General features: G+C 39.1%; 1 protein-coding gene across 1 annotated transcript in view; it reads right to left on the bottom strand.

Moving 5' to 3' along the window:
- LOC101340595 (contactin-4) overlaps positions 1 to 25,828 on the bottom strand; it is a 580,334-nt gene that overhangs the window by 397,149 nt on the left and 157,357 nt on the right. The window contains exon 2 of the mRNA XM_004368276.1: positions 9,285 to 9,411. Coding sequence (XP_004368333.1) covers positions 9,285 to 9,411 — 127 coding nt within the window. The remainder of the gene's footprint in view (positions 1 to 9,284; positions 9,412 to 25,828) is intronic.

Here is a 25,828-nt window from a genome sequence, read left to right as displayed (position 1 = left end):
TGACTTGAAAGCAATGGGTTTTTTAGAACCTGATACTCTCACTGCGCTCAATAAATGCTTGCTGAATTTAATTGAATAAATACTTTACTTCTTCACTAGGTATTTCAGCTCTGAGCACACACAATTTATGGAGCATTCCAGCACACCAGAGCAGCCTATGGTCACATCTATGGCCCTGAAAAGTAAGCATTCAGAAACCTGAGGGGTGGGGATGCTGGGCCAGATATTAAAATGGGACATCGCTCTTTACGTATTTGTTGGTAAGAAGGCGGGTATTAGAAACGGACATTATTTTTAGGCCTGACAGTAATTCTCTCTGTATTCTGACTCAGACAAGAAAGTAATCAGCAACAAAGAAGAACAGCAGGATTATATTCTCACAGCCCGATATGCACATGAATCAATAGAGCTGACTGCTTGCCCTAGACATGCTTTTGAGTCAGCCGATCACGTCTCGGTCACAACTCTCACTTCAAATGATAGTAGAGCAATTTAATATGACAAATCTAAGAACTCTAAGAGGAAATTGCAATATAATGTGAGTTGCAAGCAGAGTGTGGAATTCAGGAGTGGGGTCATGTGAGTCCTTTTAGAAAAGTGTTTGTAGGGATTATGAGAACACCTCTGTAGGTTTGTCTATACTCTTCAGCTCAGCCAAAATGCTCTGCATCGAGTCCGTTCATCTACTTTATTGCCTGCTTTTACATACAAATAGCAAAGGAAAAGGGATTATTTACAAAATAAAGTGCTTTCTATGAAAGCAGTTGAGTCTCTATCACAAAGCACTGTTCATTCCAACTGAATGTGGATTGCAATGAATTTCTTATCTCATTGCATCCTGAAACACTCTTGAAAAATTTGCAATTTATTTTCAACATTTGAGGAATCTTGTAAGTATTGGTAATAGAGCAAAGTTGCTCATTTGGACCACATAGAGATTTTCCCAAGAGCCAAGACAAATTGGTGAGTTTCATAAGCTGATTCCTGAATCACTTGAGGAAGCACAGCCCATCTCTCTCCAGGGAGTGGGGTTGGGGTTTGTGCACAACTCAACACGACACTGTGAAGCTCTTGAAGGTACAATTTTGCTGACCTTGCTAGGAAGCTGTCTATGGGATTTGGTGTAGCAAAACCCTCTTTCTTTGCTAAGTACGTCAGCTCAGCACATAAGGAGGGGCAGGACCTCTCTGACTTGGGATTTGTTGTCTGCAAACTCAACTGAATACAAACGTCACAGCAAAAACACTCCAACCAAGTACTTGGATGTTCTTTCTGTTTGGAAAGCCATGCTGAATGCAATAAGTAATATCACCTGTCCTTAGGGAACTTTCATACAAGGGAAGTTGGCAAAAGTCAAAACTTCTAAAATTTTTCTGGGTCTAGGTCAGTCCTTTCAAAATAGAGGGGCAGGAAGCAATGAAAAGAGAAGGCTCAGTTGAGGGAATAAACACAAAGAAGAGAGGTCAGTTGGGGTGCCTGAGGGAAAAACCTGTGCTGAAGATCCACACAGAGAGAGCTTGTCTTAGAATTTCTACTTGTTTTTCCCCTCAAAGTCAGCCTGAAGCTGGAAAAAAGTTGAGCAAGAAAGATGTTTGAAGATACCTGATCTTTCCATTCTTTCTCATGCGCTTTCCTTCAGTAAGAGGGAGTTTCAAACTCCCAGGTGCCAACCTGCCATTACGGCACGGAAAAGCTGCCAAGGGTACAAAGGTACGAAGCACACTATAACCAATTGCTAGAACATTTGATTAAAAGTTTTCTTCTCAGCTTTTCCCAGTAATCTTTTAAAACATAATAGGTTTCTGTTCCACTGCTTGTTTTAAATAACAATGCAATCCCCTATATCTAAGAACACGATGTTCCAAAGCAATGTTAATTAAAGGTCACAGTTTGGGGAAAAACAAAGCAGCAATGTGCCAAATTCTGCCACAAAAACTTGTTTTGATTTATGGCTAACAAAAGAACTTATATTTGACTATGAATTGAAAACTGGGGCCAGTTAATTCATCATTTATGTATCTAGGAATTTTTGTCACTTGCATTTATTTTTATTACATAGAGCATTTTTAAATGGTGGACATAGCCTTGAATTTAACAGATTAGAGGGAGAGTAACTACGTACGCTGGTTTGCCCAGGACAATGCTGAGTTTACACCTCCTGTCCTAGAACAATTAACAGTCGCCTTTTAGTCTCAAAAGGGTCCTGGTTTGGATGATAAATTATGTGTTTACCCCAATTATAGGCTCCATTAGAGAGGTACTTTTTAAATTTTTTTTTTCTGCTTTCTGGAATGCACTTATTTATCCATATGGCAAAAGACTATTTGTCCTCCAGATTCAGTTAAAAATCTCCTTTTCAGTGTTCACTGACAGACCTGCTCTCCCCATCCCAAAGCTGACTTTATTTCCTCCAGGAAGCCCTAGAACCTGGACATCCTCTTCAAGCAACTACAGCATAGCACTTTCAATCTTACAGGACAGAGTAGAACTGCCCCGTCAGGTTTCCAAACGGCAGCTGGTAGATTTGAACTGCCGATCTGTTGGTTAGCAGCCAAGCTCTTAACCACTGCACCACCAGGGCACTTCAACTACTTGCATGTCTACGCAATCCCCAATACAATCACACTGCTTGAACATGTAGCTCATTCATCTTTGAATGCCTCTAACCTAGCGTGATGCCTGGTATATTGCAGCTGCATAATAGAGTAGTTCAAACGCTTTTCTGAAGTGGTTACATATTTTTCTGAGTTTTGATATATACCACAATTCAAGGTAGAGTTACTATGGTTGAATCTTGGGTGTAAACTCTGCTATTCCCCACCCCAGGTAATCCCCAAGCCAACTTCATATACCATGGGATTCACAGTTTGAAAAACACTGGGGTGGTTTGATGAATGGTGATATGTTTCATTAATGAATGAAGAAATAGACACAGAAATTAAATTCTGAAATAATTTCCACCACACTAATACCACCATCCTTTAACTTGTATGGACTGTCCTTGGTCGTCTGCCGCAGTTCAAATTCCACTTCTACGAATCCTTCCTGATGACTTCAGCGTCTCCCTCCACTAAACTGTGGCATTTATTTTACATTTCTTTGGTTCTTACATACTGTTATACATTGGTTGTTAGCTTAAATTTATTATTATTAAATTTGAATAGAGACAAAATACCATATTTTAGCATAAATAACACACACCTTCTACATTTATTTGCCAATCATGCCCTTTCCCACTGAGGTATTTTCATAAGCACTGGTCTGCCAGGTTTTTTTTACATGTTGCTGAAAAAAAAATTATTATAGCATGCTCACAAAACTACCTCATGGGGGGGGGACGTGGTTGGCAAACAAACATAGAAGATGCTGATTATTTGCATAAAAATACGGCGATATTTATAAAATATATGACATAAGTTATAAAGAATCATGAGACAATGGAGATCCACATCTAAGAAAGGGAATATTACTTGTGAAGTCTTTTGATTCTAGCCTCTTCCCCTCAAAATGGTTAATTATAATCTTTCTCTGACGTTTTTAATGATTTTACCATCTGTGTTACTATCCTCAAACAACAGCTCCATTTAACCTGTTTTTAAACTTTATATAACCGGAATTATACCCTGTAGATTCTTTAGGGAGCTGCTCTGCCTGTTTAAAATTATGCTTCTGTGATCCATCCAATTTGTTACAGCTGAAATTCTTTCATTTTCACTATGGCACGGGCTTACCTTGTTCAATGAACATACCAGGTTATGTTTCTTTCTGAACGTGCTATGAACATTCTAATATATCCTGGCTCACACGTATGTGCATTTTCAGTTCTACTACATTGTTGTTGTTGTTAGGTGCCGTTAAGTTGGTTCTGACATACTACCTAGTTCTGTGCCATTCTCATAGTCATTGTTATGGTTGAGCACATTGATGCAGCCACTGTGTCAATCCATCTTGTTGAGGGTCTTCCTCTTATTCGCTGATCCTCTACTTTACCAAATATGATGTCCTTCTCTAGGGACTGGTCCCTCCTGATTACATGTCCAAAGTACTTGAGCTGAAGTCTCCCCATCCTTGCTTCTAAGGAGCACTCTGGCTGCACTTCTTACAAGATAGATTTGCTCATTCTTCTGGTAGTCCATGGTACATTCATCAGCATCATAATTCAAAGGCATCAATTCTTCTTTGGTCTTCCTTATTCATTGTCCAGCTTTCGCATGCATATGAGGCAACTGAAAATACCATGGCTTGGGTCAGGCATACCTTAGTCCTTAACACTTTAAAGAGGCCTTGTGCAGCAGATTTGCCCAATGCAGTAAGTCATTTGACTTCTTGACTGTTGCTTCCATGGGTGTTGATTCTGGATACAAGTAAGATGAAATCCTTGACAACTTCAATCTTTTCTGTTTATCACGATGTTGTTTATGGGTCCAATTGTGAAGTTTTTTGTTTTCTTTATGTTGAGGTGAAACTCATACTGAAAGCTGTAGTTTTTGCTCTTCATCAGTAAGTGCTTCAACTCCTCTGCACTTTCAGCAAGCAAGGTTGTGTTATCTGCACAACACAGGTTGTTACTGAGTCTTCCTTCAATCCTGATGCCGCATTCTTCTTTACATAGGCCGGTTTCTCGGATTATTTGCTCAGCACACAGAGTGAATAAGTATGGTGAAAGGATACAACCCTGATGCACACCTTTCCTGACTTTAAACCATGAAGTATTCCCTTGTTCTGTTTGAATGACTGCTTCTTGATCTATGTAGAGGTTCCTCATGAACACAATTAAGTGTTCTGGAATTCCTATTCTTCGCAATGTTATTCATAATTTGTTGTGATCCGCACAGTCGAATGTCTTTGCACAGTCAATAGAACACAGGTAAACACCTTCCTGGTATTCTCTGCTTTCAGCTAGGATCCATCTGACATCAGCAAAGATATCCCTTGTTCCACATCCTTTTCTGAATCCAGCTTAACTTTCTGGCAATTCCCTGTCCAGGTACTGCTGTAACAGCTTTTGAATAATCTTCATCAAAATTTTACTTGTGTGTGATATTAGTGATACTGTTCAATAATTTCTTCATTCTGTTGGGGCACCTTTCTTTGAATGGGCACACATATGGATCTCTTCCAGAGAGTTTGTCAGGTAGCTGTTTTCCAAATTTCTTAGCATAGATGAATAAGCACCTCCAGCACTGCATACATTTGTTGAAACATCTCAATTGATATTCTGCCATTTCCTGGAGCCTTGTTTTCTGCTAATGTCTTCAGTGCAGCTTGGACTTTTTCCTTCAGTACCATCAGTTCTTGATCATATGCTACCTCCTGAAATGGATGAATGTCAAGCAATTGTTTTTGGCACAGACATTCTGCGTATTCCTTCCATCTTCTTTTGATGCTTCCTGTGTTGTTCAATATTTTCCCTGTAGAAGCCTTCAATATTGCAGCTCGAGGTTTGAATTTTTTCTTCAGTTTTTCAGCTTTAGAAATTCTGAGCGTGTTCTTCCCTTTTGGTTTTCTAACTCCAGGTCTTTGTACATTTCATTATAATACGTTACTTTGTCTTCTTGGGCCACTCTTTAAAATCTTCTGTTCAGCTCTTTCACTTCATCATTTCTTCCTTTTGCTTTAGCTACTCGACATTCAGAAGCAAGTTTCAGAATCTCCTCTGACATCCATTTTGGTCTTTCTTTCTTGTCTGTTAATGACCTTTCGCTTTCTTCATGCGTGATGTCCCTGATGTTATCCCACAACCCTTCTGGTCTTTGGTCATTAGTGTTCAATGCATCAAATCTATTCTCGAGATGGTCTCTAAATTCAGGTGGGATGTACTCAAGGTCTTATTTTGGCTCTCGTGGGCTTGTTTTACTTTTCTTCAGTTTCAACTTGAACTTGCATAAGAGCAACTGATGGTCTGTTGTGAAGCTGTCCCCGACCTTGTTCTGACTGATGATACTGAGCGTCTCCATCGTCTCTTTCCACAGAGTAGTCTATTTGATTCCTGTGTATTCTATCCTGTAAGGTCCATGAGCACAGGCACTATTTATGTTGTTGTAAAAAGGTATTTGCAATGAGGAAGTCATAGGTCTTGCAAAATTCTATCATGTGATCTCTAGAGTCGTTTCTATCACCAAGGCTATATTTTCCAGCTACTGATCCTTCTTCATGTCCAGCTTTTGCATTCCAATCACCAGTAATTATCAGTGCATCTTGACTGCATGTTTGATCATTTTCAGACTGCAAAAGTTGTAAAAATCTTCAATTTCTTCATCTTTGGCCTTAGTGGTTGGGTATATACATTTGAATAATAGTCATACTAACTGGTCTTCCTTGTAGGAGTATGGATATTATCCTATCACGACAGCGTTGTACTTCAGAATACATTTTGAAATGTTCTTTTTGATAATGAACAGGATGCCATTCCTGTTCAATTTGTCATTTCCGGCATAGTAGACCACATGATTGTCCAATTCAAAATGGCTAATACCAGTCCATTTCACCTCACTAATGCCTAGGATATCAATCTTTATGCATTCCATTTCATTTTTGATGACTTTCAATTTTCCTAGATTCATACTTTGTACCTCCATGTTCTGATTATTAATGGATGTTTAGAGCTGTTTCTTCTCATTTTGAATCATGCCACCTCAGCAAATGAAGGTCCCAAAAGCTTGACTCCATCCATGTCATTAAGGTCAACTCTACTCTGAGGAGGCAGCTCTCCCTCAGTCTTATTTTGAGTGCCTTCCAATCTGAGGGGCTCATCTTCCTGCTCTTTTATCAGACAGTGTTCCACTGCTATCCATAAGGTTTCCACTGGCCAATTTCTTCAGAAGTAGACTTCCATGTCCTTCTTTGTAATCTGTCTTAGTCCGGAAGCTTCACTGAAACATGTCCACCATGGGTAGACCCTGCTGTTATTTGAAATACCAGTGGCATAGCTTCCAGCATCACAGCAACATGCAAGCCACCAGTAGGACAAACTGACAGATGAGTGGTGGTCTACTAGATAGTGATTTTTTAAATAGTTTTCTAATTTTTATCCGATTTACATTCCTACCAGTAATGTGCAAGGGTTCCATTTGCCCCATATCTTTAACTAACATTTAACACTGTCAGTCTTTTGAATTTCTGTCAATCTTGTAAGTTTGGAAGAGTGTCGTTGTGGTTTTAATTCAAATACCCCTGCTTTCTGATGAGATTGATAATCTTTTTATATGTTTACTGAACATTTGGTTTTCTTTTTCTTAGAAGTATTTGCTCAAGTCTTTTGATAATGTTTCTATTTGATTATTTGTCTTCCTCTTATTATTTTTTAATTTGTGGGAATCCTTTAAATATCCTGGATATTAATCCTTTTTCCAATGATATATATTAAAAACATCTACCAGTTTAAAGCTTGTAATTTTACTAATCTCTGTATATTCTGTTGAACAGAAGTTCTTGATATTAATAAAGTTAAATATTTTCTTCTATGATTTGTGCTTTTTCTGACATATTTAAGAAATTCTTTCCTCCTCCAAAGTCATAAATACACATGCCTATATTTTCTTTTAAAATTGTTGTAAATTTCCCATTTAGGTATTCCATCTACCTGGAATTGATTTTTGTGTATGCAGAAAGGTAGTGGTCTAATTTTATTTATTTTTTTAATTATATGGATAATCAATTATTCAGCACATATCCTTTTCAATTTATTTCTATTTTTGTTGAGAATTTACTTTCTCCTTTTATATTTTCACAAGATGACATTCTTTTTATTATTTTTATTGTTTAGTACCATTAACTTTTATTCAGAATTATGATCATTTACCACTCACTTGACATATCGTTGGTCCTTGGGTGGCGCAAACAATTTGTATTTGACTGCTAACCTACAGGTTGGCAGTTTAAACCTACCCAGTGGTACCATGCAAGAAACAATCTGGCAATCTGCTTACATAAAGATTACAGCCAAGAAAACCCTATGGAGCAGTTCTACTCTGTAACACGTGATGTTGCCATGAGTTGGAATTGACTTAATGGCAACAGGTTTTTTTGTTTTTTGTTTGTTACATATCATTTGTTCTTATATATCAGATCTTCTACCTGGGATCACTTTTTTCCTGCCTAAAGTATATCTTTTAGAATTTCCTTTAGTGAGGTTTTGCTGGAGATAAACTTCAGTTTCTGTCTGCCTGAAAACATATTTATTTTACTTATTTCTCTAGGATATAAAATTGACAATTTATCTTAGCATATTGAAGATTCTATCTTCTGTCTCTTACTTCTTTATTGCTGTTGAGATGTCAGCTGCCAGTTTAACTGTCATTCTTTTGAAGGTAATGTGTATTATATCTCTGACTATTTTTAAGATCATCCCTTTGACTAGGTGTTCTACTGTTTCATCATGACAATTCTAGATAAGGCTTTATTTTTTATTTGTACTGCTTGAAATTCATCAGGCTTCCTCAATCTGTAGCTTTGGATTTTTTAATTAGTTCTGGAAAAGTCTTAGCCGCCTTTTAAAATATATTGCCTCTGTTCCATTCTCTCTTGCCTCTCCTCTGGGACTCTGATTAGACATCTGTAGGTTTTCTCTCTTTCTCAATCTCTTTTTTTTAGATTTTCATCCATAGGTCTCCATCTGCTACCTTTGAATGATTTCTTCAGATCTATCTTGGAGTTAACTAATTCTCTCTTTAGCTGTGTCTCATCTCCTATTAAAACCACTCAACACTAAGGATTGAGATAGGCATTTTCCCGTATCTTATAGTCCCTTGAGGAGGTGAGTCTGTTTCTCATTCACATTTATACTAAGGATATATCCCTTGGATCCCAGGTTATTCTGGGAGGTATCCTTATGTTAGACTCTCATCTTGGTTGGGCCTAGTCTTTGTCTAGTGACTACAAAACCAAACCTGCAAAAGCCAAAGCACCACTTCATGTAGTTCATCATGATGAAAACCACTGTTAGTGCTCAGTTTACTTCTCCAGGTTCCAAACCCACTTAGTTTTTAGCTTCTGAGTGTTGCTTCTTTCCTGATAGTTTATTGATGCATTTAAAAATGGTGGGTTCTTAACAAAAAACTTTATTAGGAATTTTTAAGGCTTTCAGTGACATAGTCAATTAGGATATTTAATTCCCAATACTGCCAGAAACAGTAGTTGGGTACTTAACTTTTCAAGAACACAACTATCTAGACTTCTCAGTATATCCTATGATGCCTATCCAAAAGCTCTTTATGCAATATTACTGTTAAGTATTTGTTGCTTTTAATAATAAAAACTATACACATACTTTTAAATCAACAAACCTGATATGTGGTTTTGGATTCCCTTTAACTTCACAATTGAGCCTCACTTTTTTCTCCTCAGAATCCAAAGGAAACATTACATGACTTGGCTCTTGAACAAAAACAGGGCCATGCAGCGTGTGGTCATCTGAAATGAGAAGAGAAAATGTCCAAAAATGAAGAGCATCTTCCAAATAGGAACAACAACAGGAAACAGCACCAAAATGAAAATAAAAGAAATAAAATAACAATAAATAATAACAGCACAGATTCAGTTTCAGCCTCTGGATGAAACTTCCCACTGAAGACTAATCATTTGTAGATTATTATGAAGTGGAGATATGGAATCTTCGATGTCATATTGATAACTTATTTTACTAACAACATCCAGATATAGACATACTTGACATTGCTCTTTCTCTCCTCTACTGCCTATTGTTCCATCTGTTTGCAGCCTATCCTTTTACTTTGTTCACATTTTGTGTCTCCTACATCCCTCACTTTGGACATGTTATCAGGAGGGATCAGTCCCTGGAGAAGGGAAAGTAGAGGGTCAGTGAAAAAGAAGACAACCCTCAACGAGATGGATTGACACAGTGGTTGCAACAATGAGCTCAAGCATAACAATGATTGTGAGTATGGCGCAGGACCGGACAGTATTTCATTCTGTTTTACATAGGGCCACTATGAGTTGGAACCAACTCGACAGCACCTAACAACAACAACAACACATCCCTTTTGCCTTACTGTAATACTGGAAGACTGTCTAATGTCACAGTTAAAATTCCTCTGCCCTGTAATGGGATAGTTTAATTGGAAGAGAGCAGTGACCATTTCATAAATACATTAATAATGAGAAACAGCTCTGTGCTGCTAAAATATATGTAAACTTTTCTTAAAATAGCTATGTAAGCCAATAAAGAACAACCTAGAGAAGTGCTTATCAAACTATCTGTGGTGAATAACCAGTCTGTTTGTTTTCCCCAACCCATTATGGGCCCGTACATGGTTTACCTTGCATAAGTAGCACACAGTTGGTACCACATATGATTCAGCAACACACACAAAGTGGTCTCTGACTGGCTCAGTGACTTGAGTCCACTGATCATGAGCTTAGATGGCACAACAATGTCAAACAGCTATGAGGTTCTGAATGCTTTCTTCCAATAAGAGAAACTAGATGCATAGAACTTATTTAGTCACAGAAGAGTAACAAGTCCATAGACTGGAACCAGTTCACAACCACACTTTAAGTAGCAGCGCTGCATACATATACTTGACTACACACATCATAAATATTAGTCAAAATGAGTCTCCCCATCTATTTCCATGTAAATGATTTTCATTCTTCAAAATCTAGTTCAAATTTTTTTTTCATAGAAGGCTTTTCTTGACTCTCCCCTTCTTCCTTTAATCACATAATTATTAAGTTACATCTCCTTGCAGGTACTTAACTTTTTCTATCAGTGCATTTGTACCTTTATTGTTCCTTCTTTGGATTGTTAAGCTCCTTGACAGCATTACTGTATATTACCCTTTTTTTTCCCAGCTCCTGTGGTATCAAGTACCCATACTCGTTGCCATCAAGTCAATTCCAACTCATAGAGACCTGACAGGACAGAGTAGAACTGCCCCACAGGGTTTCCAAGGAGCGGCTGGTGGATTCTAACCGCCGACGTTTTGGTTAGCAGCCGAGCTTTTAACCAATGTGCCACCAGGGTGCCTCTAAAGTATTTTTTCCACTTTTTTATTTATTCAATCATCTGAGTTAGGCATTGTCTGACGAATTTTGAGATAGAAGGGCCAATGGTTACAATGTAAAGTGATATTGAATATTACCCTGCAGCTGACAGCCCATTTCCCCCACTTAGACTTGATTATTTTGAAGGGTGTGAATTGCAACCCCTATCCTTGGAAAACCTTCATAACCAGCCTTTTGTTGACAGGTGATAGCATGAGGCTGAATTCATTCAGGTGAACCGAGGCTGAGGAAAAGAAATAAATAAATCTGGTTTGGGGATCTAGGTGAAGCATGGTAAGGTAATTTCTTTCAAAGCTTTTAACTCAGATTTTTTTTTTTAAAATGCACATTAAGTTTGGGATAGAAAAAAAAAATTAAGGAGACAAGTAGAATTCTATTTTATTATACAGAGATGGGGACAGCCAGTGACCTAGTTGAGAGAATAAGCAGTATGTGGACTCAGAAAGACCACAACTGAGATTCCATGTCTGGGGTCCACTACTTACTCATGACCTCAGAAAATCATCTAGGCTCCCTATGCCTCGGTTTTCTCATCTGTAAAATAATGCATTGGACTAGGTCAGTGGTTCTACACTGGTCAAGAATGAGGAAGTAGCTATCAACACTTTCCGAAGAAATCACACACACATACATGATATTTGCATTCAAACATGCCAGGAATTATATTACCAATACTATCCTCTTTCCTTAATCTATGTATAAAATCCCACATCAATGACTTAAACAAAGAAGATAGGGTTTATCAAAGTACACTAAATAACAGCATGAGATAAAAGTACTCAAACATGTATTTTTGTTAACACCCCAGTTTGAGGCCAGATATTTCAAAATCTAGATATCTGCATTTTAGATTTTCAGCAATCGCACAGATATTTTCAAAACAAATTTAGATACCAGTCAAGGGTTAGCTCATTTCAATCAGGAAGAATTAAATGAATTTTTGGCATATCTAGTTAAATAAAAAGAGTTACTCATCAAGATCACTAACACAGCAGCAAGTTTGGTGGATTATTTTTTTTCTCTAAGAGAGAAATATTTCTATTGTTGTCCCCAATTCCAAAATTATGAGTGTGTATATAATATCAATCATCTCAATTCACTGGTGTTCCCTGATTTGAATTTCATACAGAAATGCAGTCTATTACTAGTAATTCCAAATAAGAATAAAACATAATAATGATTACCCAGGATGCAGCTGGGAGGCTGTGGATTAACATCTGTACTATTTCTCAATGTATCCATGCCATATTTAAATAACAAAAAGGATTGTTTTTCTGTATATTTTCTAGCAAGAATTGATAATAATGATACTTTGCATTCACTATAAATAACACATTTCATCTGAAGTTTTTATTTTCTCTTGGTTGACCAAGCTCACTGCCTGGAAATTAACAGTAGCGTAAAGGGAACAGTATTTCAGTTCTCATCTAAGGAAATCCGCAGTCTTTCCTGCATGAGCTATTTGGTTTCCCAAAGCCCGGATGGAGGGAGAGATTTTAGAAAGTTTAGCTATCCAGGTGTAAAAACCAGACATACTAGCTTTTAAACCTTTAGACTAAGGTTCTCCACATTTTAGAAAAAAAAAAGAGTTGTTTTATTTCCCCAAAACCTTGAGATGTCTGGGAGAGATGAAGAATCCTGAGAGTGATTTTCTTAGATGAACACAGTGGGAGGAATCACTAAGTCCCTTCTCCCTGTGTGTAGTAGCCACAAAGTGTCTTTTAAGTGTCTTGAAGGTACATTAAAAAAAAAAAAAAAATCTTGCATCTGCCATTTTCAAAGCCTGGGAGCAAAGTTCACCCCTCCCTTCATCTAGTAAGTTGGTCTGTGTAACCAGAGGAGTGGCCGTAGTTGTAGGCCTCGAGAGCGAAATCATCTAAGCAACTGACAGAGAACAAGGATTTGATAATCCAAAAGGTCTCAGAGTTAGAATGTGGGCCACCTGGATTGTGATCACCTGTCATACTTGTTAGTTTTAAACCCCAGACCAGACAGTGACTACATCAGAAGAATCTGGGGCCCATGATATCTACCTTTAACCTAGCTGTCTTGGTAATTCTTTTAACCGCTAAAGTTTGAGAACTACTAACACAGACTCTTCTGTTCTTAGTTCCCCATTTACTAAGAGCAGAATTATCAACCAACACAGCTTTAGAGGAACCCACTCCTAAAATTTCTTTGTTGGACAAAATCTAACCAACAGATCTTTTCTTGACAACATTTAGAGAATTAATTTTAGCACACGCTTAGACAGACAAATAGTTGAGAGGCAAGCACCAGGAACAGAAAACTATAAAAACTGACCCATACAAAGCAAATGTATGGATTTGCCGAGGGCGGGGACAAAAATTGTATAAACATCCATTTCTTAGAATACTCATAGTTAAAATCCAGAAGCTAAACATTAAGAACCCTCAATGTCTGCATTGAATTGACAAATAAGATATAGCCTCAGGGAGACCCCAATAGTCCACTGAACCACAGTTATAGCTTATCCTCACTTGATACACCTGGTAGTCTTACTGTAACCATTACCCTTAATTTAGTAACTGATCTCTTCCTTTTTAAGCAACAGGTTATTGGAATTGAAGTTTTTACTTCTGGATTTCCAAAACGGGAGAAATCACCCCCATGCCTCCTCTGCTGTGGAGAATGGGCTCACATTGTTATTAGAGGTCTCTCAGGGCAGGGTAAACAACTCTCTGGCATTCTCTGCTTTCAACCAAGATCCACCTGACATCAGCAATGATAATCCCTCCTTCCATGCCCTCTTCTGAATCTGGCTTGACTTTCTGGAAGTTCTTGCTGCAACTGTTTTTCAATTTATCTTCAGCAAAATTTTACTTGCATGTGATATTAATGATATTGTTTGATAATTTCCACATTATATTGGATCACCTTTCTTTGGAATGGACACAAATATGGATCTCTTCTAGTTGATTGGCCAGGTAGCTGTCTTCCAAGTTTCTTGGCACAGATGAGTGAGCACCTTCATCTCTGCACCCGTTTGTTGAAATATCTCAATTGGTATTCTGTCATTTCCTGGAGTGCTGTTTTTTGTCAGTGCCTTGCAGCTTGGATTTCTTCCTTCAGTACTATTGGTTCTTGATCATATGCTACCTCCTGAAATGGATGAATGTTGACCAGTTCTTTTTGGTACAGTAACTCTATGTACTCCTTCCATCTTCTTTTGATGCTTCCGGCATTGTTCAATATTTTGCCCATAGAATCCTTCAATATTGCAACTCGAGGCTTGAATTTTTTCTTCAGCACTTTCAGCCTGAGAAATACTGAGCATGTTATTTCCTTTTGGTTTTCTAACTCCAGGTCTTTGCACATTTCATTATAATACTTTACTTTGTCTTCCTGAGCCACCCTTTGAAAAGTTCTGTTCAGTTCTTTTACTTCATCGTTTCTTCCATTTGTTTAGCTGCTCTACATTCAAGAGCAAGTTTCAGAGTCTCTTCTGACATCCATTTTGGTCTTTTCTTTCTCTCTTGTCTTTTTAATGACCTTTTGCTTTCTTCATTTCCTTGATGGCATCCCACAACTCTTCTGGTCTTCGGTCATTAGCGTTCATTGCATCAAATCTATTCTTGAGATGGTCTCTAAATTCAGGTGAGATATACTCAAGGTCATATTTCGGCTCTCAGGGGCTGTTTTAATTTTCTTCAGCTTCAACTTGAACTCACATATGAGCAATTGATCATCAGTTCCACAGTTGGCCCCTGGCCTTGTTCTGACTGATGATATTGAGCTTTCCCATCGTCTCTTTCCACAGATGTACTTGATTTGATTCCTGTGTATTCCATCTGGTGAGGTACACAGTTATAGCCACTGTTTATGTTGAAGAAAAACAGTATTTGCAAAGAATAAGTCATTGGTCTTGCAAAATTTTATCATGGGATCTCTGGAGTCATTTGTATCACCAAGGCCATATTTTCCAACTACAGATCTTTCTTTTTTGTTTCCAACTTTCTTCTTTGTTTCTAACTTCTGCATTTCAATCACCAGTAACTATCAATGCATCTTGATTACATGTTTGATCAGTTTCAGACTGCAGAAGTTGGTAAAATCCTCAATTTCTTCATCTTTGGCATTAGTGGTTGGTCGTATTAACATTAGTATTAACTGGTCTTCCTTGCAGGCGTATCGAAATTTTCCTATCACTGATAGCATTGTACTTCAGGATAGAATATGACCATTTAAAAGCATTCAACTGTGTGGCTCATAACAAATTATGGATAATGTTTCAAAGAATGGGAATTCCAGAATGCTTAATTGTGCTCATGCTGAACCTGTACACAGATCTAGGGGCAGTCATTTGAACAGAATGAGGAGACACTGCATGGTTTAAAATCAGGAAAGGTGTGCATCAGGGTTGTATCTTTTCATCATACTTACTCAATCTGCATGCTAAGCAAATAAGCTGAGAAGCTGGACTATAGGAAGAAGAACTCAGCATGAGGATTGGAGGAAGACTCATTAACACCCTGCCATATGCAGATGACACAACCTTGCTTGCTGTAAGTGAAGAGGACTTGAAGCACTTACTGATAAAGAGCCAAGACCATAGCCTTCAGTATGGATCACACGTCAACATGAAGAAAAAAACAAAAATCCTCGCAACTGGACCAATAAGCAACATCATGATAAATGGAGAAAAGTTTGAAGTTGTCAAGGATTTCATTTTACTTAGATCCACAATCAACACCCATGGAAGCAGCACTCAAGAAATCAAATGACATATTTTATTGGGCAAATCTGCTGCAAAAGACCTCTTTAAAGTGTTAAAAAAACAAAGATGTCACTTTGAGGACTAAGGTGTGCCTGACCCAAGCCATGGTATTTTCAATCTCCTCATATGCATAAGAAAGCTGGACAATGAATAAAGAAGACTGAAGAAGAATTGATACCTTTGAATTATGGTGTTGGTGAAGAATATTGAATATACCATGTACTGCCAGAAGAATGAATAAATCTTTCTTGGAAAAAGGACAGCCACAATGCTCCTTAGAAGCAAGGATGGCACGATTACACCTTACGTACTTTGGATGTGTTATCAGAAGGGATCAGTCCCTAGAGAAGGACATCATGCTTGGTAAAGAAGAGGGTCAGTGAAAAAGAGGAAGACCCTCAACGAGATGGATTGAAACAGTGGCTGCAACAATGGACTCAAGCATAACAACAATTGTGAGCATGGCACAGGACCGGGAGTGTTTCATTCTGTTGTACCCAGGGTTGCTATGAGTTTGAACTGACTCAATGGCAGGTAACAACAACAACAGGGCAGGGGGATCCTATTGTTTTCTTCCCTCTTGGGAATTTCTGAAAGTCACAGTAAGAGAAAGGAGAGAACAGCCAAGTGTCTTGGTTTCCTAGGGCTGCCATAACAACATACCACAAAGTGGGTGGCTTTAAGGAACAGACACTTATTGTCTCACAGTGCTGGAGCCTAGACTTCTGAATTCAGGGCACTGGCAGGGCCATGTTCTCTGTCAGCCTTAGGAGAAGATCCTTCCCTGCCTCTTTCAGCTTCTGGTAGCCCTGAGTTCTTTTGGCATTTCTTGGTTTGTAGACAAATCCTCACATGGTGTCTTCCCCCTGTGTGATCCTCTTTTCATGTCTGCTTTTCCCTTTTATAAGATCCCACTCAGAAGGGATTAGGACTAGGCCCCACCCTACTACTATGACCCACTTTGGTATGGCTTAACTGATATTTTCAAAGAAAGACCTTATTTCCCCAAACAAGGCCACATTTACAGGTACAAGGGTTGGTACTTCAATATATCTTTTGGGGGAACACAATTCAATCTCTAACAGCCAGATAGGCTTCTATAGATTCCAGAGTATTGATCTGAGTCCCACTTTGTAGATTTAGTGCAGATACAGATACTGGTACATTATGATTACCTGAGTTCTCCCCTCCTTGAAGACTACCTGCCATTCAGTCACTAGGTTCATTTCTACTACACTGCAGGCACTCCCAAAAGTTCCATACTACAGAAATTCTTCTGGACTAGTTTCCCTGAGTAAATTAGATCTTCTGTTAAGAGAAGAGAGAAGACCTAGGCCAAGGAAAGTCTCCTTTTATGCTTCAGCAAAGTGTGGTAAACCTCTGGGTTTGCAGAAAAGAGTAGAGAAGATTTCATGACCAGAAAGTTATTTATGCTAAAGGTCAGGCTACTATTGCATTGACACTAACCCTTATCCACTTCTTTTCATTAGATATTAAAAATCAACCAATGATTTTCAAGCTCCTCTTCCCACTGGATTCTTTTCTTTTTAGAATCTATGTTTTGGGAGACAAAAACAATTCTCCTTGTCAGCTAACTTCTTCCTGCATTCTCCCACAAGTTTCCCAGAAATAAAATTTAGTGCCAGGGTCTACTCTTTTACAATATTTGAATTACAGAAAAAGATGCGTAGAATCACTGAATTTTTAGAATAGGAGATTTTTATTTAATCCCATTTATATCTTCTCAGGTCACAGACTAAATGGAAAAAAAAATGTTTTCCACTTAATAAAATAACCCTCTAAGAAAAAAGCGATAAAACATCTACAATTACGTGTCACTTATCGTAGCCTCAGCTTTCGGACATCAATAATCTATCTCCTTTCTTGGAATTAGTACTATCCATTTCTGCATGTACCAAACTTTCCCTCCCAGGCAAGCAGGATTTTGCTCAGTTAGGCAGCCAGAAGCCCAGCTGAGCTAGGGAATGACCTGAGGTGTTCCGCAGCTGAGCAAAGAAGAAAATAACACTGACTCTCAGGTGATGGTGGATCCGAGGAAGTAAGCAGGAGCTCCATGTCAGGTTCACAGGACCAAGTATAGAGTAAAATCTGGAATCCAAGTAGAGGTCAGCAAAAGAGAACATAGGTGGTGGAGCAAGTGTGAGGGCAGGTAGAGCTTGGACTAAATCCTGTGAGCTGAATGTGGGTCCTTTATATAGTGCACCTGTGGACAATTCTTAAAGGAATTGAAAGGTGATAAAGGGGTTGAGCCAAATCAGACAGATAGCAGGCATGACCTCAGGATAAATATTTCATAGAAGGCAACTTAGTAAAAAAGTCAAGCTATGGCTGAAATAATTATTTCTCAAAGTCTGGTCTATGAACCTCCTGTATCTTTATCTCCTTACATGGAGGTAATTGTTAAACTACAGATTCCTGAGTCCCTCACAGACTTACTGGATTTTTATTATCAAGGCTCAAGAAATAGCATTTTAGCTAGAACCTCTGTTGATTTTTATGCATTCTAAAATTTGAAAATCACTGCCTTAAGTTATAAATTGAGCACAGATGACTTTTAGCCCTAAACCAATTAAGGATCCAAATGAAGAAAAACCACCCCGCAGAGTTTTGTTCTATGTGCTAGATCACTCCGTAGCCTCTACGTAGAATGGGGGAGAAGGCCACATTTCACCAGCATGGCCCTTAGGACAATGCACTTCTGTTCTACCTGGAAATATTTTCCATCCATTGCAAACTCAGCGACTCAACTCTGCTGGGAAAGGACAGAAATGCAATACCATGATTTCACTTTAGAAAACTAAAAATACCAGATTCAATTGTTACTTGTAATTGCTGTGGAGTTCCCAGGTGTTGCACCTGAGGATTGTTTAGGTCCTTAATCCTAATGGCAAGTATGAAGTACTGCTACAACAGGCAAGAATCTAGGACAGTGATATATAGTCAATCTTACTGCGACATCAAATAGGTTATCTGATTAAACACCTGGTCTTGAGCAGAAACACTTAAGCGGCAGCAATCTCAATTTGGGAAGTAAACTCTAGGACACCTAATGGGGAACACAGGGCTTGAATATAAGTTCAGAACATAAGCGTGGGAAGACTGGGTGGGTTTAGGTGTGAGTTATACCTGGGTCACATCTGGAGAGGAGGTAGAGTGTTGCATTATGGATGCACAGAAGCATCCGGGTGCAAGCTAAAATGGCTTTGCCAGGTTGAGTCTTTTACCCTGCATCCTGCAGAGCCCTTGACCAACTAAGAGAGTCAAAGCTCTCCGTGTGTGTTAGAGTAGGTGGGAACATGATGCCTTATCAGATTGCAGAGCAAAGCCACCAGGGACAAGGAAGGGGAAATTCTGCTAAGCTGGTTTGCTGGGCAAGCTCCCTGAGTCATGCTCATATTTCACTTTCTCCTTCCTACCTCGCACTTCAGTGGGGGGTTGGAGTCCAATGTGAAGAACCATTACTCATTCTGCCACCAGAATGTTCCAAGAAGGGCACACACACAGGGGCCACTGTGTCCCTCTGGCTGTGAGCCTACCACTCTAGCCTCTCTAATGATCATGGAAATTCATTTTAGCTAAAAAAATGTAAGATCAGCAGCATCTCTGTGGATCAAAATAACTCACAAAACGTATAGGCAACAACCTAAGGAAATCCAGAAACAAATGAAATACTGTCAGCATGATTTTCCCAAGCGTGAGAATTCCTTTAAGATCGAATCACCAGTTTCAGAAATGATGACTGTACAGCTGTCACACTATCATTACAAATACAATTTAGTGTTGTTAGTATTTATAAAATAAATAGCCAGGTATGTTCAAAGTTTCCACACAAGTGCGTAGGTGTAAAATGAGCCAACACACAGCATTTTTATAAAGTACTCTATATTAATATTAGAGGAGACAGACATGCCTGCTTAAAGAATTCAAAAAGTTTCTTTCACTTGTCCTTGCTTCACCTTCTTTCTTTTAATTCCCTCAAATGAGCGTTTTAAACAGTGAGAAAGAGAAAAGTCTATAGACAGCTGGCACATGTTTGAAGGCAGAAAGTAAAAGAAAATCCAAATGCAAAGTGAACTCTTCTCATACTATTTCTTTGTTCTCTGGTTCATAAAATAATGCTGCTGCCATCACACACTTTGTCGACATAATGAGGCCCTAATTGTACATAATGCCAGATCTTAGAAATGGTGGTGGGGTAGGGAAAGTGTTAGGAGATACAAGTGGTCTCTTTTTAGGGAAAATTTCTGCATTGCTGAAGGATTTGTAGGAGTGGAAAAGAACAGCAATGGAGACCGTGTTAATTCTGACCTCAAATCTTGACACATTTCATGAACAATGGATTAATTACTCTTTTAAAAATGAGCCACTGGGTGATGTGACGTCAAGCCCCGGTTACAAAAAGCAAGATGTGTCTTCAACAAATTCAAATATTGTGTAACTCATTTGGAGGCAAAAACTGACCTGGACTGATGTGAGGCTACTTACAGTCTCAGTGTGAATATTCATATTGCTTTCCTGCAGAATTATAAATATGTTTGATTATGGAGTGCTGAGGATATTATGTAATACCGGGTATGTTTTGTAGATTGTTTCTTTTTTAAGATCTGAAAAATTCTTACTTCTTAAACATTTCAGACCCAATGGGTCAGAGTTTGTGGGCCGATATTATATGCCAATTCCCGAGTGACACATAAGAGACTGGACAAGCTTCCTAGGGCTGTTGTAACAAAGTACCACAAACTGGGTGGCTTATAAGAACAGAAATTTATTGTCCCACAGTTCTGGAGGCTAGGGAGCCCCACATCAGAGTTTTGCCCATGCTGATTCCTTCTGAGGCTCTGAGGGATCATCTGTTCCATGGCTCTCTCCTAGCTTCTGGTGATCGCTAGTGATCCTTGGTGTTCCTTGACTTGTGGATACATCACTCCAATCTCTGTCTCTGTTTCCACATGGCCATCTTCCCTCTGTGTCTGTCCATGTCTCTTCTCTTTCATGACACAAGGCATATTGGGTAAGGACACACCCTATTCTACTATGACCTCATGTTAACTGACAACATCTTCAAAGACTCTATTTCCAGACAAGGTCACGTTCACAGGTACTGGGGATTGGGATTTGAACATATCTTTTTGGGGACACAGTTTAATCCATAACAGGGAAATAATGGTGTGCAAAGCAGACACCGCCCTTCCCTCATGGAGTGTTTATTCTAGAGGGACTTACAGACAATAATCAGATACGTACGGCTGACTTGTTGATTTATATTCAAACACACTACTATTTACTCACCAGAACGAGTAAGAGAATAGAAATAGATACGTATATAATTAATTAGTTTTGACTAAAGAAGTCTAAATGAAATCTAGAGTCACTAATTGACTAAAAATTGCTTACTAAGGAGGTAAGTACAGTGCTGTCTATGTTTTCGGCCCACTCAGCATCCACTGCTTGTCTTTAAGGTAAGAACAGTCCACTTGTTCTTTGGTAATCCAACCTTCCCACCTTATCAACCTAAGTGGTTTGGCCTAGACTAAAATCCTCTGCCCAGCCCAGAAGGAGCAGGTAACAGGCCCACTAGTACTCCATTTCCCTGGCTAAGCTGGTTCCCAAGCATATGACCAAAGCCTGACAAATGAGACTCCATTCTAAGACTTTTCATGAAACTACTGGGAAAATAAATTTTTTTTTTTTTTCCTCTCTCTAGGATTACTAGGCGGGAAGACGTTTTGAGCTTCCAAGGCCCCCTCATAGAGCTGAAAAGAGAAATAGCCTGAAGCGTGAGAAAGGAAAACCTAAGGATGGAGACAGACAGAGCTCTGATGGCATCATTTGAGTTTTGAAACCAGTTCTGTCTCCAGTAGGCTTTATCCCTGAGCTTCCCATATATTGGGGGCTAATAATTGTCTTGATTTAAGCCAATTTGAGTTAGGTCTTGTCAGTTGCAGTTAAGTGAATCCTAATTGAAACTGTATTCAGAAAATAGAAAAAAAACAGACATCAATTTAATCAGTGGGTTACTTCTTCAGCTCATCGATCCTCCTTCTCTTCTACTTTCTTTCTGACAGTTCTCCAAATGCACTTGTGTAGGTGTGAATGCACACAAACAGGAATGGTCCCCAGCAACAAAGCAGGAAAACACCTTCTCTCTCTGGACCTGTTGTTAACTTTTGTGACTCTCCTTGTCTTTGAGCTATCTCAACTGCCCCCTAAAGACAGTTCCCTTAAACTGTGCCACTTCTTCTGATATTTCTGGGTACATATAGCAAACTCCATCACAATGTGTCTTTCCTATGCCCTTCCCCAATGCAGGGCACTGTTTCCTATTACGAATATATACATACATACATACATATATATATATATATATATATAAAACTGTATGCTAATGCATTCTAAAAACCGTTAGTGTCTATATGAAATTCATACTCTTTAACGATGGCCCTTCCAAAAAATCAGAAGTGGTAATGCTTTCAATGTGCTTTTTGTATCTTCTTTGTATGCAAAACCGTCTCATAGGGAGCCAGTTAAAAATGAAGATTATATCCCCTTTCCCCCAAATTCTAACCAGTAGATATGGAGGTGGGTCTAGGGATACGCATTGGCATCATGCACCCCAGGTGTTCAGATGCAGGTGATGCATAATCATGAACCCCTACTTAAGGAAGAAAGAATAAGGGAATTTCAGCAACCACAGTAGGCAGTTTCAAGCACCAGGTGGCTACTAGAACTGATAACCAAGGAAAGAGAACACTTGTGTGGCTCTCATATGAAATGCTGGCAACGCCTCTCTTCTATACCGTAGGAAAGCAGAGTGTCTCTTATCATACACGCTCATGGTGACAAATTTCTCTGTGCAATGAGAGGTAATAAGTGATTTGAATAGACCTGCTTTGCCTTTTGATGCTTTACTTATGTATTATGAATACTATAATCCAGAATTCTCTGAACATCTGTATGACTGGGAGAAACAACCAACTCTTTCCCCTCCTATTTCTCCAAGCCTCCCAGGGCCAAAGCATTCTCTTTCTCAACTAAACAAAATAACGGCCAAAGTGTTGAGGCCGTCTTTTTCTACACTCAGTCCCAATTTCACACTTTCTTAGACACCATCTGTTTGAAGCCTTTCTGGGGTGAACTGCTGGTGTTCCTATTTCCTCAGTGACACCCCCTACTCCCCACTGCTTTCCCTGACATTAAACTGCCTGAACACAAAACACCTGCGGGCGGTCCTTTCATGATACATGCACCATGGCTTCTCAAGTAATATTCACGAGTCCTTCGCACCTGTCTCTTTGGCAGCTAAAGTACCCCACGTCTGTCTGTCTTTGAATGTTTCAGGTTTTTAACTTGGCACATAGTGAATGCGTCAATATATATACTTGGAAGCGTGAAAGCGAGTAATCTGGGAGCTGTTCAAGCAACACTCTGACAACATATTTCTAACAGGAAAGATTCACTAAATTTGAATTTAGTATGCTTCTCTTTCTGGTGTGTAACTACTTTAATTATTTTGCATATTGTTTCTTAGGAGACAGGGCTGTCATGATGTCTGTGGTGAAGGCAGGGAGGAAGAAAAGATTGAGATAAAGTTCATGGCAGGCAACCGCCTCCAGGCACAGGTCTCCCTGGTGGGGCACTGGTATTTTCAGCGAAAGTTGGTAAGGAAGACTAAACCAGACTTATGTTGTACATCACCCACTGACTGAATCAGAAGTCCTGCTGGAGAAGGATGAGCACGACCCACAATCACTGAGCTTAAGCGGAGATGTGCTCAGCTTTGGAATAAAGATGCTTGGGAAACTACAAATCAGCTTCTACCTCCCCTTCTCAAAAGATTATTCCTGTGTCTCCTATTTAGAGCCATGCTGAATAAGGACAAGAATGTTCTTTTTGTTGTTAGCTGTCGTCAACTCAGCCTTGACTCATGGGGACCCGTGCACAGTGGAACAAAACAGATGTCTGGTCCTGCACCAGCCCCATGATTAATTGCAGATAGGACCACTGTGATCCACAGGGTTTTCACTGGCTGATTTTTGGAAGTAGATTGCCAGGCATTTTTACTCAGTCCATCTTAGTCTGGAAGCTCTGCTGAAACCTGTTCAGCATCATAGCAACATGCAAGCCTCCACTGACAGATGGTTGGTGGCTGTGTATGAGGCTCATTGGCTGGGAATCCAACTCTGTCTCCTGCATGGAAAGTGAAAATTCTCCTACTGAGCCACCAATGCCTCACAAAGGGCAATCATACTACCATTTACTGAGAGCATAATCAGGCCAGGCATGGTGCTAAGTAAAACGCTTACCAGGCCCTGTCTTGCTTGACCCACAACAACCCTACAGACTGGTACTATCTCCTCCTCACTTGATGATGGAGAAAGAGAGCCTAAAGGCAAATCACACTTATATTAGGTTGTAGAACAGGGACTTTGAACCCAGTTTCCTCCAAGATCACAGTCAGGTTCTTAGTGGCACTATGTTACATGATGACAATTGCGGTCTACGCATACTACCAACAAATAACAAACGAGATTCTGATACGCTAAGTAAGAATAGGGTCATTAAATGTGAATGACTTCAGATTTTTAATCCAACCCAATTTTTAGGTGAGGAAAAAAAAAGTTTCACAGAGGTTAAGTGATTTACCCAAAGTCACACATATACTCAGTGATGGGGCCCTACCAGAATCCTGATTTTCTAATTATCAGTTGAATGTTCTTCACAGTTCCCCATGTTTTCTCCAGTCTACTGATTGAATAAGAGTAGAACTGGTTCACTGTTACCCAGAAATAAAGTGGAATAGAATGCTGGAGCCATCCCTTGGGTGGCGGGGGAGAGAATCTATTTTGTCAATACTTGTATCTTGAAAACTTGGTTCAGGAGGAAGTGAGTGAAAGCTTATTTCTTTTCAACAGAAAGCAGAATGGATAAATGTGATTCATCATGAGCTGCACTTGTTACTAATTCTTTCAAATTACAGAGTTGTTCTTTTTTGGAATTACCAGCATATTGATGTACAGCGGGATATTTTGTCCTAAAGTACTTTCCATAGAAATTTATAAAAGAGGGGATTCATAACCTTTCAAAATGACAAGCATAAAATTTGCATCTAATTATTGGGCATTCTGCCTTTTCTATGTCATTCTGTCATAAGGCAAAGTGGCATGCACGTCAATTTGGGCAACACAAAGAAACAACTCTTTCTGTGCAGCAGAAAATGCCATTGAGTTGAATTCATAGGCTTATCAGAAGAGGAGGAAAAAAACATTTTCTTGGCTTTCCCAAGATAGGGTAAAAAGCATATCCATTAAGCTGTTGAGCCCTTTAAATAAGCCATCCACCTATCCCCTTCATTTCATTATCAAATGATGCTCAACCCTTCCCAGCAGACCTATAACCACAGAGGAGGTGATAGCCATGAACTTTTCCACCTTTATAACAAAGGCATCTGTTTGCTTAAGCAACGTGCCTACTAAGTAGGGAGTAACTGACAGGGGATAATGGATTAACATTTTTCATTCATTCAACAAATATTTATTGAGCACCCACTATGTGCCAGGTTCTATCCAAAACAGTGAGGATAAACAGAGAAGTAAATAAATACGGTGTCCTAATAGATATTACATTCCAGGTTGGGAGAGATAGACTGTAAGTCAGCCATTCCAGTAGTTGTTACCATGTTAATTCCGACTCATGGGGACCCCATGCGTGTCACATGTGTCCATAGCATTCTCAGTGGCTAATTTTTCAGAAGTACTTGCACCTACAACCTTTCAGTTAGCAGCTGAGTATGCTAACCGTTTGCATCACCCTGGGACTTTGTGCCAGTGCTTACTATTTTAATATTCATGGCAGAGTTCCTCAACCCACACTGTATAAGCTGACACAGGTATTATTGCTGTATCCTAAATTTACAGATAAAATACAGTACAAGAGAAAAAAACATCCAACTTATGAAGCCTGGGATACCCTGGCACTGTCATGATACTTTGTTCTTTTTTTCTCTCTCTCAAGGGACGTAGATGGAATTAGGAACCGTAACTACTG

The sequence above is a fragment of the Trichechus manatus genome, unplaced genomic scaffold, assembly GCF_000243295.1.
Source record: "Trichechus manatus latirostris isolate Lorelei unplaced genomic scaffold, TriManLat1.0 scaffold00001, whole genome shotgun sequence".
Taxonomy (NCBI): Eukaryota; Metazoa; Chordata; class Mammalia; order Sirenia; family Trichechidae; genus Trichechus; species Trichechus manatus.
The sequence above is the reverse complement of the archived record's forward strand: the minus strand, read 5'-3'. Positions and strand labels throughout refer to the sequence as shown.